Source organism: Mesoplodon mirus, assembly GCF_964341445.2.
Source record: "Mesoplodon mirus genome assembly, chromosome: 15".
NCBI lineage: Eukaryota > Metazoa > Chordata > Mammalia > Artiodactyla > Ziphiidae > Mesoplodon > Mesoplodon mirus.
This window is the reverse complement of record NC_138991.1, coordinates 916,385-930,587: the sequence shown is the minus strand read 5'-3', so window position 1 is coordinate 930,587 and position 14,203 is coordinate 916,385. Positions and strand designations below refer to the sequence as shown.

The window sequence follows — 14,203 nt, the reverse complement described above, 5'->3', positions numbered from 1 at the left end:
TGTGGAGGGTCCCCTCCACCCCCTCGATGTTTCTCAGGGGCTCCACCCCCAGGGACCACACTCCAGAGAGTCTCCAAGTCGGCCAGATGAGCTGTCCTCGGGTCCCCCCAGGTCACCATGGCTACTGTGTCAGGGAAGTCCTACCTGTGTCTATGCCCCAGAGGGGTCCCCGGGCTGTGAGCAGAGGGGAACCCACAGGAGGTGTCGGGGAGCCAGGACCTGGGTCCTGAATGTGGCTCCGGGTCCCTCACAAAGTACCAGGGCCCACGGGGGTCTGGGGGCATCACAGGCCCCTGCAAAGTGCTGGCCCGAGACCCCCGGCACCCCTGGAAGGCAGACTTCTGGACTCCCTGGGGCTGAGGATCCCTCACCCGAGGGGACCTGCCACTGGATTCTCCTCCGAGCAGGACTACGTCTCATCACTCCATCCCCAAGGCCCCTCAGGCACAAAATCGGGGTTTTTGTTAATTTACCCAGAACAGACCAAAATAAAATCCTTGCTTGGACCCTCCCCTGGCAAATGAGGTTTGAATGTTTGCTGACTCGCCTCTGGGGTCAGAGAGAGCAGGTCTGAGGACCCACGGGTGCCCCAGGCCCGGGTGGGAGAGGCAGCCAGGCTCGGCTCAGTGCCTGGGCCTCGGGGATCCCGCAGGGACAAGGGGCTTTGGGGGCTGAGAGGGGCTGAGCGTGGCCAAGGGGCGTGGCCCTGGGACAGTCAGGGCTGCTGGGACATTTGCCGAGAGCGGTCAGACGTGCGTCCTGGCGGAAGGCCATCATGTCACCCTGCTCCGGACACACCGCCCTGCAGATAGACAGGCGTTTACCAGCCTCCCGGGCAGGTCCCCAGGAGGCAGCTTCCAAGGCCGTCTCACAGCAGACAGATGACTGGGGGCAATCTGGTGAGTGGCGTGGCCGCATCGAGTGCGGGGAGTCCCCTAGATCATGCCGGCCAGCCAGGGTGGCAGGAAGAGGCCCACCGTTCCCAGCAGGCAGACGAGAATGAACACCCAGAGGAAGATGCGGTCGATGACCATGGCCACGTACTTCCAGTCCTCCTTCACCTGCGGACAGACACACACAGTCACTCCCGGCCGTGCCCTCAGGCCTCACCGCAGCGCGAACCTTCTAGAAGCTCTGTTCCTATCCTTGCCACCAAGGTCACAGGCACACCTGTACTGGGGTGAGGGGTGGAAAGGGGCCACGGAGAAACGGCTTGTCCAGCTGAAGTCTGGGCTCAGAAGCAGTGAGCTGCAGGGTCAATGCCCTCTGCGGGGGCTGGACAGCAGAGCCACTGCAGGGGACAGGGTCCAGCATGGTGGCCCCACCTGACTTCACCTGCCTGAGCTCCGAGAAGGTAGTGATGCCTCTGGAGGAATGCCAGGGTCCGCACTGTGTCACAGTGTAACGTGCTCTGGGTTTGCTAAAGCTGGTTGGCACCGTGGGGACCAGCCAGTACACCCCCATTTGCAGGTGGGCAAGTGAGGCCCAGGGAGGGGGCACCCACAGCCCCTTGGCTGTGCAGGGCAAGAGCCAGGAGCAACCTGAGTAACGGGGCCTGGCCTCCAACAAAAAGCCCAGGGCAGGCTCCACGGTGGACGGCATCCCAAGGGTGACAGCTGAGTCCCAACTGCCCTCCACTCCTGCCCGTGCCCCGGGGCGGCACTCACGGCCGCCTGCCCATGTGGCTCGAGCCCCTCATGGGTCAGGGGGTCTCTCAGCTCTGTCCCTAAAGCCGTTTGAGGGTGAGGGTCACATGTGAAGGAGGGCACAGCCCTGTGCTGCGAGCAGGCTCTGAGCCGGGCAGCTGCGAGGCAGGGGGCTCCATGGAAGGGCAAGGGGGGGACCCCGGGCTCGAAGTGGGGAACACGCTGAGTGCATCACCTGCGGTTGCTCCCTTGGACCTGACAAGGAAGGTGGCTGCACCATCCCGTCTGCAGGTGGGACCCTGAGGCCCAGCGTGGCGCAGGATGGGCCATGGTTACACGTCCACACTGGGCGAGCAGGTCCTGGCCTCCACCTGGTGTGACCCCAGGGCAAAGGCTCAGGAAGGCCACAGGCGGGTCCTGGGTGGGCAGCTGTCAGCCCTTGAGTGACCAGAAAGGATGCAGCCCCCAGGCTCAGGCCAGCCAGACGCCAGTGGGTCTGATAGGCCTGGGCAAGGGCAGGCTCATCACACTCCGTTTTGGGGCCGTCGAGGGAAAGAAGGCTTTTCACTGCTGTTTTGTGCTCTGATTTTTAAAGTCATCAGAGGCGTCCTGATAGTTTTAAGCCAAAGCTGAAAGAGCCGTGTTTATTCTCAGGAAACCAGAGCAAACGGGGTCACTATAAGCGAGGGAGCGCCAGGACCCTCTGTTCCAGGAAGCAGCCCCGCGGCGCGCGGCCTCCGCGCTGCCTTTCACACTGCCCCTCCTCCCAGGATGAAATGCTCGCAGACAAAGCTACCCCAGCCGGGATCCCAGGCTGGATCCTGTGAAGTCGCTTTGCTCCCCAGAGCCCGGGGACGACGCCCGGAACCAGAACCAGGTCGCCACAGCCAGGCCCGCGATGCTGGTGGAGGGGTCTGGGGACGAGGGGCCGGCCCTGCGCTGAGGACCGCTGGGCCTCCGAGATCCTGGTGACACTTCAAAGGCGTCAGTCTCTGCTCAGCAGGCCCTCAAGCCCACGCCAGAGCCAGAGCTCCTCTTGTCTCAAGACTTGGCTGCAAGACGGAACCTTCCAGAAACCCCCAGGTGGCCTCACAGCCCCTTGGGATTCAGGGGGATAACCAGCCAGTCATACAGGGATGACCAGCTGGTACAGGGAGACCGGCTCACTGCTAGAGGCGGGGCTCAGCCACGGGACGGATGGTCCCCGGGGATCATGCGTGTCCGGGAAACAGTCATGGGCCGTTCCCAAGGAAGCAAAGGGACCAGGAGGTTCCTGGAGGGAATGGCAGTGTCACACCCACCCCCAGGTCCAGGGAGGGGACAGCAGTGTCACGCCCGCACCCAGGGTCCATGTCACGGGCAAGAAGAAGCTAACGCGGGGCAAGGTCAATGGGGCATAACCGATGCCCAGGTTGAGCAGCCGGTAATGACCAGGCCGACTGACCAGTGCCCTCCCCCTGCCCGCCTGTCTCTGCCCATGCCCTGAACTGGGGCTCGGCCGCCAGCCTGGACCCACCCTCACAGGCACCCACGACGTGGCCAGTGGAGCCTGAGCCTCGGGGAGCAGCCCCACTGCCACCCCCCACCAACTCCATGGGGCCCTGAGTCTCAGCTGTGTCTGAGCACCTGCCCTGCCCACCCAGACCCCGGGTGCCCTCTCCCCAGCTGGGCACAGGGGCGCCGGCCAGAGAGGCAGGGCTGTGGCCCAGGCCTGAATTCTCCTCTCCCCCCGCCAGGCCGCTGAGGCCACTCAGCCCCCTCTTGTCTCCTCTCAGCCCCTCTCACCCCAACCCCAGGGCCCAGACACCCCCCAGTCCTTCTCCGGGAGCCCTTGGCGGGGTGGGGGGCGCTCGAGGTCGGGGGAGGCGCTCACCAGGTACAGATGGTGCTGGCAGCCCCATCCCTGCCGGCAGGCTCCCTGCGCCCTGAAGCCCCAAGGGGGTGCCCGAGATCCATTCTGCTCTCCGCCAGCCACTCAGTCACCGCAGGGACCCCCGCTGGTCTCGGAAGCTTGGGGCAGAGGGAGCAGACGGCGGGGTGGCGGGGGGCCTCCAAGCTGAGCAGCCGGCTCTGGGACCTGGTTTCTGGGCCTTTCACCGGCCACCCCCTCCTTCAGAGTGGACAGGGCAGCGGGGCCCGTCTGGCATGGCCGCGGCCGGGACTTACCGAGAAGTCCGTGTCTTCCGCCTTCAGGTGGTCTGCAATGTACTGGACTCCCTCAACCGCCCGCGCCAGAGCTGGCGACAGGGGCAGGGGTGGCACTGCGGTGCCGGGGGCCTTGAGCGCGGCATTCGGTGCCTCTGCCTCCTTCCTGCACTTGCATTTGCGGGGGGAGGCCTGGTCTGGGGGCTGAAGCCCGGCTGAGGGGGCCGTGGTCGGCGAGGCAGGGGAGCCGTCCGCCGGGCGGTCGGCTGGGGAGGCGGCGTCTTCTCGGGGTGCGCGGTACTGGATGCTCTGGGACCGGCACCTCACGCCGCCCTCAGCCACTTCGCTGGGGCCGGACACGTACTGGACGCTCAGGGACCGGGCCTTGGCGAGCCCTGGGGCCCGGGGCCCGGCGGGTGGACGGCAGGGCCCGGGCGAGGGGCAGGGGCCAGCCTTCTCGGCCTCTGAGGGCTGCAGAGCAGAGGCCTGGTCCGAAGGCGACATGCAGGCCGGCTGGTCCGGGCCGCGCAATGGGGTCGGGGACGGGGCGGTGCCCCGACTCCCGAGCTCGGGCTCCCCCCGGGGCTCCGGCCAGAAGCGTGGGGCTCCGGCCGCCTTGTGCATGGACTCGATGAGCCGCCGGCAGTTGCCCTTGACCATGGACGGCCGCTTCATGAAGAGCAGGCGCGGCACGACGTCCAGGAAGACACGGCGGACCCAGACGGGCATGGTGTGCGTGCGCGGGGAGCGGTGGTGCACGTTCAGGACGAAGACGGTGATGACGATGGACAGGGTGACGAAGATCATGGTGAACAGCAGGTACTCGCCAACGAGCGGGATGACCAGCGAGGTGGACGGGATGATCTCGGTGATGAGCAGCAGGAAGACGGTGAGCGAGAGCAGCACGGAGATGCACAGCGTGACCTTCTCGCCGCACTCGGACGGCAGGTAGAAGACGAGCACCGTGAGGCAGGAGATGAGCAGGCAGGGGATGAGCAGGTTGATGGTGTAGAACAGCGGCAGGCGCCGGATGACGAAGGCGTACGTGATGTCCGGGTACACCTCCGCGCAGCACTCGTACTTGCGCGTGTTGTAGGTGCCCACGGCGTCCACAATGACCCACTCGCCACTCTCCCAGAAGTCCAGCTGGTCCACGCGGCTGTGCATGCTCACCAGGTCGATCTTGGCCTTGTCGTAGGTCCAGGAGCCGAACTTCATGGTGCAGTTCTGCTGGTCGAATGGGAAGAAGGTGACGTCGATGCTGCAGGAGCTCTTGTAGATGGCTGGGGGTGTCCACTGCACCCGCCCGTCGTGAAAGAGGTGGGCCTTGGTCAGGTGGGTGATGGCAAAGTCCCCGTCCGCGCTGGGTGGGAGACAGAGGGGGTGGGTGAGGTGCCCAGCACCCGCGGCCCGGAAGCTCTCTTCCCCCCGCCCGCCACATGCGCCCCCACTTCGCGGTGGCCTCGCCCAGGACGGGGCAGCCCTGGGCTCATTGCTCACCTGCCTGCCTCACTGTCACCCCTACCCTGGGGGCAGCGCTCCGTGGAGACCGTCTCAGTGGCCCACACCGTGCCTGACGCCCAAGCTTGATGGCGGTGATGACCATGATTATTTGGGGGCCAGAAAGGCCGTCCACGCCACATCAGGGGCCCCAGGCACACAAGTGGCCCCTGGGTAGCACGCAGAGCACCTTGTCCCCTGCCGTCACCCCAGAGCTGGGCAGAAGTCGGACCTGTCCGGCCACCTTCTCGTGCCCCAGACTGGTGTTTTCTCCCCATTGACCTCCCCAAAACTTAGAGGCAGGACGCCCCCTTCCTGCACAGGTGAGGACTCCAAGGCCCAACGAGGCAAAGACCAGTCTGGGCCCACCCCGAGCAAGACGTGGACCCCAGCCTCACATCCCAGGCCCTCAGCCCTCCTGCCTCTCCCTCGGCCTCGGGGTGCCCTGTCCCAGCCCTTCTCCTCATGGGCAGAGTGCCCAGCCTGCAGCCCTGGCCCTGGGCCTCCCAGACAGTGACATCCACCTCAGTTTTCTCCACCAAAGACACCCATGGTGGGATGGGGGGTACACTGACACCATGAGAGGTGAGGCAGCCGGCCATGGGGACACAGGGACACCTGCTCATGGTCCCCCGAGAGCCCTTCTTGCCCCCAGAGTCAGCCACTCTCTCCTCTGCAGCTGGCATCCGGTCCCCAGTCTGGGCCCTGAGTGGGTGCCACCTGGGCCTCAGGGGCCCCTCTGTCGGCCTGTTTCCCCACAAGGCCTGCGCTGTCCATGCCGACCGTGCGTGGTGCCCACAGGCCGGTGGAGGCGGCAGCCGTTCCCCCAGCCCCTCCAGCAGCCCTGCCGCTTCGGCTCTGAAACGCTGATGGGAGACCTCGCCTCGTCCCCCCAGGACACCCCCCAGACAGCTGGCCCCAGGACTGAGGGGCACCGGACGCTAGTCACCAAGCCCGTGTCTTCACACTCGTGTGCTGAGGGCACATCGGCCCCGGCCAGGTCCTCAGAGGGCCTAGGGCTCTGCACGTGGGACCAGGCGCCTAGCGCAGCCCCAGGAAGGAGCAGCTTTCCCCAGGGCACGCTGTTGCTACCCGTCACCGCTGCACGAAGTCCCGCCCCTCCCCCCACAGCTGGTTCCTGTGCCCCCAGCAAGCCCAGGGGTGTGGACAGCGGGACCGCATGACAGCGCCCGTGGGAGGAGGGGACCCTGAGCCAGCTGGTCCTGTTCCTGCTCCAGGCCGCAGACGCCCATCCACGTGAGACCCTCTGCCTGACAGGCCGATGCAGGGAAGCCCATAGGGGGTGGCATGGCCTCACGTGCACGCCCTCCAACCTTGAAGGGGTGCCCCAAAGCTATCAGAAAAGCACCCCCCCGACCCTTCCCCTCGCCCAGCAGCCTGTGCTGACCGCTCGGCCTCACTCAAGTGCACACGGCCCTGGCCGTCAGCTACCCACTGCCCCTGGAAACATGCCTCCTCAGTGGCCGTCCGGCCAGCACCAGCCACCGGCTCTGGGGTCTGTCCTCACCCACGCCCAGCCCCATCCAGAGAGGGCCTTGGTGCCGATCGCCTTTCCCAGGAGAAGCTGGAGGTCCATCCCGCAGCCTCCCGTGGGCCTTGGTAAGGAGGCCAGAAAAAGAGGGGCTCGGGCGGCGGCCCCGCTCTCCTGCGCTGCCGGCCCAGGGGCTGTGTGGCTCCCACAGCAGTCCTGACGGTGCTCCCCTGGGTGCCAGAGTTCTGACCCTGGTACCTACGTTCTGGATCCTTTGATACACAGGCGTATTCCGTGCTAGGTCCCAGCAGGGCAGGGGGCTGGGGGAGCGGAGCGTGGACCCGGGGGGCCCGGCGGCTGGAGAGCTCCAGGGCGCAGGATCGGACCAGGCAGCTTGCAGAGGGAGAGCGGAGAGCCCGCCACGCCTTCCATTCACCGAGCGGCCCCCCTTAATGCAGCCCCGAACACCATCTCCTCCACATGCGGCCGCTCTCCCGCTGCCATTACTGGAATCAATTAAGCTGGAAGAGGAGCCCAATCGTTCTTAATCAAATAGCAGCATTTTGTAGGTCAGGCCCAAGCCTGGGGGCCCAGGAGGCCTTTTGTGCAGAAGCACTGGGGTCTTGGTGGGAGGGCAGGGGCTGCGGGCAGATGGCTGGGACCAGAGGGGACCGAGCGCTTCCATTTGCTGTAGCTGTAAGCGCTGTGGAACGGCCGCCTCCCAGGCCCGAGTCTGGATCTGCTAGTGTGGATTCAGCTCAGGGTGAGCTGGCCTGGCAATGACACAGCAGGGACACGGGGACGCGGGAGGGCACCAGGCTGCCCCGAGGTCAGGGACACCTCGAATATCCCGGGAAAGGACAAGTTCAAGGACGCCAGCCCTCTGGAGCCCACTGTCTGCCACAGCCGTGCCCATCACACCCCAGCCCCCCAGCACAGAAACATCCTCCAGGAGATCCGATTTCAGAGCCGGGGACACGCGGCCCAGACAGAGGCTTTGTTTGCTTGCGTGTGGTTAGCGGGGTCTGGGGAGACTGCGAGCACAGACGAAGGGCCAGGAGGAGGCGGGGGCGTGGGCAGCGAGCCGGGATGGGCGGCCGGTCTGGGGCTTCCTCCCTACACCTCCCGGCCTTTGCTCCCAGACGCGGTCCGCTGCGTGTGCAGGGCCCACTTTCCCTGGACAGGGACTGACTCTGGAAAGGACTCCAGCCCAAGGGGGAGCAGCTGCAGGGCCTGCAGTCACCCTGGGAGGACCTCAGACCCCTTCCCGGCCCGTGAGTGCCCGAGGCCCCTGCCCCAGCCTGGGCAGGGACGGAGCCCCCAGGCGCCACTGCTGCCCCCAGGACCCCGTCTCCTTGCCACCTTGCCCGCTGACGGGCCTGCCTCCCACACCCCAGGCCTCAACACCCTCCTTTACTCACTGTTCCTGCGTCCGAGCCCGCCCTCAGCCCACACAAGCCGCCTGCCTCTTGCTCACACCGGCCTTGGAAGAGCCGCCTGGCCGGAGCACGGCTGGACCTGGGCACCTGCCACCCTGCCGGCTAAGAACCCCGGGCTCACTTGTTGTACAGGACGATGTCCGGCCGCCAGATGAGCTCAGAGGGGATGCGGATGGAGGTCACGTTCTCGTAGTCAGCGGGGTCCCAGCGCAGCTTATAGTCATGCCACTCCTGGGGGAAGCGGGGGGGGGGAAGGTGAGGGGGAGGAGTGGGGGGCGGTGAGGGGGAGGGGCGGGGCACGGAGGGGTGGGGGGCAGTGGGGGCTCCCTCCCGCTCACCTGCTTCACCCACACATTCGTCGTCATCATCTGGTTCTTCTCATCCTAGGACACAAAGGAGAAGAAGGCAGGTTGTGATGCCCTCGGGTCAGGACACGTCTCTCTGGCCGCGTCTCCTTACCCGAAAGGATGGGCCAGGGCTGAACGTGGGGAGTGGGGGACCTCAGGAGGGAGTGAGCGCCTTGTCCCTGGAGGCAACCAAGCCCAGTACAGTGGACCCGGAGGGAACTCAGGGCCAGAAGGAAAGTGAGGACAGCATTCGGCTGACGTCACTGGTGGCCGGGCCCTCCAGCTACCGAAGGGTCTGAGGGAAAGGGAGACGCCGCCCCTCCCCAGGCAGCCGTGCTGGGCCTGCCCACCTGCATGGCTCCATCCTGCCTGGCGGGGCAGCTGCCCTGCGGAGGGGCTCCAGGTGAGCTGGCATCTGCCCCCCTCCAGCTACCAGAGCAACACACTCACTGGCCAAACTGCCCCCCAGGGCCTGAGCCTCAGGACCCGAAGGTGAGGGGCTAAAGCAGGTGACGTGGGAGCAGGAGACCCGGGAGGGTCCTCTCCAGGTCACTTAGTGGGCACCCGTCCAGGTGAGGAGGGCCGGACCACACACGCCGTGAGCTTCCTTCCGGCCTCTGCACCTCCCCCAACTTCACAGCCCTCCCGGGTGCATGGACGGGCAGGCAGGTCCAGCAGAGGCTGGAGACCTCTGGAGAAGACCGCCAGGCTCCGTGCAGGGACGTAGGGGTCCTCACACCCCACTCTGAACCAACCTCCAGGGACCACGGCCTCACCCAGCCCACTCAGAGGGCGGCTGGGCTTGGGGGCTGGCTCCTTGCCCAAAGTTTGGGGCAGGGCACCCAGCAGCTGATGGGGGGGTCCCCTCAGAGAGCAGGGAGCCCATGGGGACCAGAGAGGCAGGGGCTCTTTCCCTGGGGGAAGAGGGACTGGACACGGGACACAGGGTGTGGGGAGCAGCGCCTGAACCAGCCTCCTCCCACTTGCTGATGGCCCAAACTTTGCCCCCATCTGCCCCAGACCAGGGACACATAGGCCGTTGGGACAACTGCTGAGGCCAAAGAAACCAAGGGTGGTCAAGCAAGCAAAGCGCCCAGGGCCGGGGGTGGGGGCTGGTGTCCCTGGGAGCCTCCCCTCCTGCTTCCCCCAGGGGACAAGCCCCCATCAGCCAGGTCACAGGAGGGGACCACATCTCCTGCGGCCCAGGCACTGCCCTTGGTCCTGCTCTCTCTCAGGGCCACCTGGGACAGGCTGCCAGAGGACACTGAGGATAAGTGTGACTTGAGTGGGGCCCGGACACCACGTCCAACGACCTCGACCTCGGCAGTGCGGTCCTGCGGTGCGACCCCCACCACCATGTCCCCGCCCCTACCCCCTGGGGACAGCCTGCCGGGCTCTGCCCCGTCCCCCACCCCCAGGCTCCGAACAAGCTTCTGGGTGGCGGGGCCTGGCCTCCTCCCCTTGTGCCAGCCTCCCCCCAGCGCAGCTGTCCCCCCAGGCTCCGAACAAGCTTCTGGGTGGCGGGGCCTGGCCTCCTCCCCTCGTGCCGGCCGCCCCCCAGTGCAGCTGTCCCCCCAGGCTCCGAACAAGCTTCTGGGTGGCGGGGCCTGGCCTCCTCCCCTCGTGCCGGCCGCCCCCAGCGCAGCTGTCCCCCCAGGCTCCGAACAAGCTTCTGGGTGGCGGGGCCTGGCCTCCTCCCCTCGTGCCGGCCGCCCCCCAGTGCAGCTGTCCCCCCAGGCTCCGAACAAGCTTCTGGGTGGCGGGGCCTGGCCTCCTCCCCTCGTGCCGGCCGCCCCCCAGCGCAGCTGTCCCCCCCCGGCACCCGTTTGAGGTGCTCTCTGTACATTCTGGAACGTCCGCCCAGGGCCCAGAAGCGCCCAGGAATTCCCCAGCCTCCTCTGCAGGCGTGAACTCACACACACAAGCACTCTGCTCCGGGGCACAGACCTGCAGCAAACACCTGAGCCCCACAAACAATGGGGCAGGGAGGCGGCCCCTTCCACAAACGGCCAGCACCCAGGATGGGCAAGGACGTCTTGTCCGCACACACGTGTGTGCAGGAGTGCCCTTGGCCAGCGTGGCTGCAGACAGCAGAGCCGGGAGCAGCTCCTGTCCTGCCTGGTGCTGCCACAGGGCCTCGAGTGGGTCCCTCGCTGGTGTTTCGGAGCTCGTGTGCCCCAGGCTGTCTCTCCTGGGCAAACCGGGGAGAAGCGGTGATGCGGGGCGGATGCTGCGATGTGGCAGGGGGGTGGATGAGACAGCTCCAGAAGCTCAGGCAGGGGGCCAGGCCGCGGTGCAGCCGACCCAGAACATGAAGCCACAGCCACCACTGGGAACAGCATTTGCAAATGCAGTGGGTCGGGACACCTGCCATCCTGAGTTGCCTTCTGGCTGCGCCCCAGCCAGGAGTCCTTTACAGGAAGCATTTAGGCCTGGTTCCAGGAGGCCTGAGGGCACAGGCCAGGACAGGGGGACTGACCGGGTCTCTCTACTGATGGGGTCCAAGCACGGCCCTTTCTATCCATGTGAGTGTGGCTACCGCCCCTCCCACCTCCCAAAGCCCCTTGGATGTTGCCAGCTCAGCCCCAGATGGAGCTGTCACACTCATCCCATTTCACAGGTGAGAAAACCAGGGCCCTGAGGGTCACCAACACACGCGGCCTGAGCCAGGAACCAGGGCCTCCAGACTCCAAAACTGGTGGCCCCCCCTCACGGAGCCCACTTGGGGTTGGGGTCCCGGCAGGGGCAGAGGGTTGGCATTCGGAGAGATCTACAGCCTCCTGCAGCTGCACAAGTTCCAGCTCCCTCTGTGAAACCAGAGCTGGCTGGAGACCCCAGCCCAAACCCAGCCAGCCTTGGACCTGCAAACCAGGCTCCCAGAGGCCCCCTCCCTGCCAGGCCAGAGCCCACCCTCCAAGGCCCTTGGGACCCTGCCCCAGGCTGTGCAGCTACCACCCAGTCAGACCCACAGGACGGGCTCCCACCCCAAATGGACGCCCCGGCCCCTCCAGAGCCGTGGCTACTCGGAGGCTGGACCCCCGGCCTCCTCCCAGCAGCTGCCTTGGTACCCAACCAGGAAGGGAAACACATCCAAACCAGGTGGAGGTCAGGGTGCTGCCAGGGTGCCGCACGGCCTCACCCCACCCCACGCAGTAGCACGACTTACACAAAAGCCCTAAACTCTGCCACTGGCCCCACAGAGGTACTTCCTGCTCTCTGCCTCTGAAGATGACAGCCCGGACCCCCTGCTGCAAATCTGGCCCTTTGAGCTTTTCTACGTGGAAAGGGAGGAAAGGGCAGGGCTTGGGGGTGTCGCACAAAACCTACCTTGCCTCCCGGCTTGCTTAGGCGTGCGTGCTGGGCTAAGGCGGGGCTGGGGCACACACAGTCCATGTGCAGCTCCGATGCAGCCCTCCCAGCTCATCCAGCCCCCCTGCCCCCGCCAGCCCTGGGGCCACCTCCAGGCCAGCCCCTCCCAGACGCGGGTGCTCCCTTCAGGTCACTGCCCCCCCACCCCACCCCCCATCACCTACCACGTCAATGAGCTGTGCGATAGACAGGCCAAAGTGGACAAGAACTACATCCGAGATGTTGGCCACGGGCCGGGACCACTTGTTGTAGCCAGAGAAGAGTTTCTTCAGCAGCCGTTCCTCCGCATGGGCCCGGGTCTCCACGTGGCTGCTCACTGCGGGGACCAGCAGGTGTGCGGCTCAGGGGCAGGGGATGGTGGCCGTCCAGGATGCCCCCTTGGGCCTCCTGCCAGGCCGTGCTCAGCACCTGGGCTCCCTTCCAGCTTCTCACAGCACGTCCCTCCTACCTCAGGACCTTTGCACGTGCTGCCCTACTTCCAGCCGCAGTTTCTCCCCTACCCCCTGGGTCTGTAAGGGGGTCTGCAACATCCTCAGGGAAGCCTTCCTAGCATGGTACCCCTCACCATGAACGTAGATAACTGGTATGATAAGTGCCGACCCCGTCAGGCCGTGACTGTGGGTGGGAGGGACTGTATCTCTAGCTACTAGCAGAGTCCTGAGAACCTTGCCTCAAAGTACAAGGTGGGGGTAACCACAGGACAAGAAGGGAGATGGAGAAAGGAGAGTGAGGGTCCAGCCACCGAGAGCCTGATTCCTTTGGCTGTGGCATCCGCAAGCAATCACCCAAGAAAAAAACATGCTTTGACGTGTAAGGGGTACTTTAAGTGTGCAAAGCCCGACAATGAACCTGGCACCCTGTGTTCTTGGACGGACATACAGCCTGCCCTCGATGACCAGGTCTAGAGTGAGCCTGGGGAGGGGACCCCTCATTCAGCCCTGCCCATCGGCCAGTCTGTGGTCTGAGGGCTTCCCTGCCACTCCTGGGCGACTTCGCTGGGACCACTGCATGGGGGGGCAGGGGTGTGAGGAGGGGGACAGGAGACCCCTGCCACTCTGCTCCTCGCAGCTCGGTCCTGCTCACCTGTGAGTCACGGATGGACATGAGAAGGGCATTCACAGGTACCGCTGGGGTCAGTCCTAGACCCCCAGGACCCTTCACTCCCAACCCAGAGCCCCAGCCTGGTCCCTCTGACAGTAAGGTGTAGCCTGCTCCTCACTGGGGAGGCCAGAGAATTACACTCCACTCACCCCTGAAATAGCAAGGTGGCTTCCCAGGGAATGGGGAGCACGGGGGCTAGAACTTCCCCCGTCCCAGTGGGCCTGGGGGAGCAGAAGAGGTTTGGGTGGGGCCCTGCCAAGGGCAGAGGCCACCCCTCTGATTCCCCAAACCCCGGTGCAGGGGGGAGGTGGGCAGGCACCATGCAGTCTGCAAGGAGATTTGGCACAATGGGTAAATGGGGGTGGGGGAGGGGGGAGATGGACCGCGCCTCTCTCCATCCAAGTTGGACTTTCTGGGTCCAGCTCTTGAAACAGCATTCCCCCTCACCCACCCAGACCCTGCCTGCCTCAGCCCTCGCCGCAGGACAGCCTTTTGCGTCTGGAGGGAGGGTGGGGGTAGCCTCCGCGGTTGCCCCGTTGCACGCACCCGCGGCTTGGGACCGCAGCCAGGAGCCTCCCCTCCTCTGGCTCCGGAGGTCCGAGGCCGCCCTGAACAGGGCGAAAGGGGGTCCGTCTAGCGCCCCGAAACTTACCAGGCAAGAGGCCAGCCCCCAGCAGCAGCAGCAGCGGCGGCAGCAGCGGCGGCGGCGGTGCCCCCGGGCCGCCGAGCTCCATGGCGCACCGAGCGGGCTCTAGATGCGGGCGGCTCCCGGCCCCGCCGCGCCCCTGCTCCGAGCTCCGCGCGAGCCGAACTTCATGCCCCCCGCGCCGCGCGGGCAGCTCCGTCCGCCGGGCCTGCTTCGGCCGCTTCTCCCGCGGGGCGCGGCGGCGGCTACCGCGCCGGGAGCGCGGGGCTGTGGGCTCAGCGGCGCGGCCCCGCCCGGCCCTGCCCGCCTCCAGCCGGCGAGGAGGAGGGGGAGGAGGGCGAGGATCGGAGGGGGAAGGAGGGGGAACGGACCGCGAGCCGAGAGGGGGCGCGGAGGCTGCGCTCTGCCCGCGCAGGGCCAAAGTTTCCTTCCACCTCCTGGGGCTGGGGACGTGCCCGAGCCACGAGTGGGGGCCCGGTAGTCACCGCGTGCGTCTGGGGAATCCCTGCGCGGTCTGG

At 66.3% G+C, this 14,203-nt stretch overlaps 1 protein-coding gene across 1 annotated transcript; it reads right to left on the bottom strand.

Annotated features, from left to right (window-relative positions):
* Positions 1-935: 935 nt before the first annotated feature.
* CHRNA4 (cholinergic receptor nicotinic alpha 4 subunit) lies at positions 936-13,773 on the bottom strand (the record flags this gene model as incomplete). The annotated part of the gene is made up of 6 exons (XM_082644108.1): positions 936-1,061; positions 3,813-5,154; positions 8,344-8,453; positions 8,561-8,605; positions 12,103-12,254; positions 13,692-13,773. The coding sequence occupies 6 exons, from the start codon at positions 13,771-13,773 to the stop codon at positions 936-938; spliced, it is 1,857 nt and encodes a 618-aa protein (XP_082500234.1).
* Between the last annotated feature and the right edge of the window lie 430 nt (positions 13,774-14,203).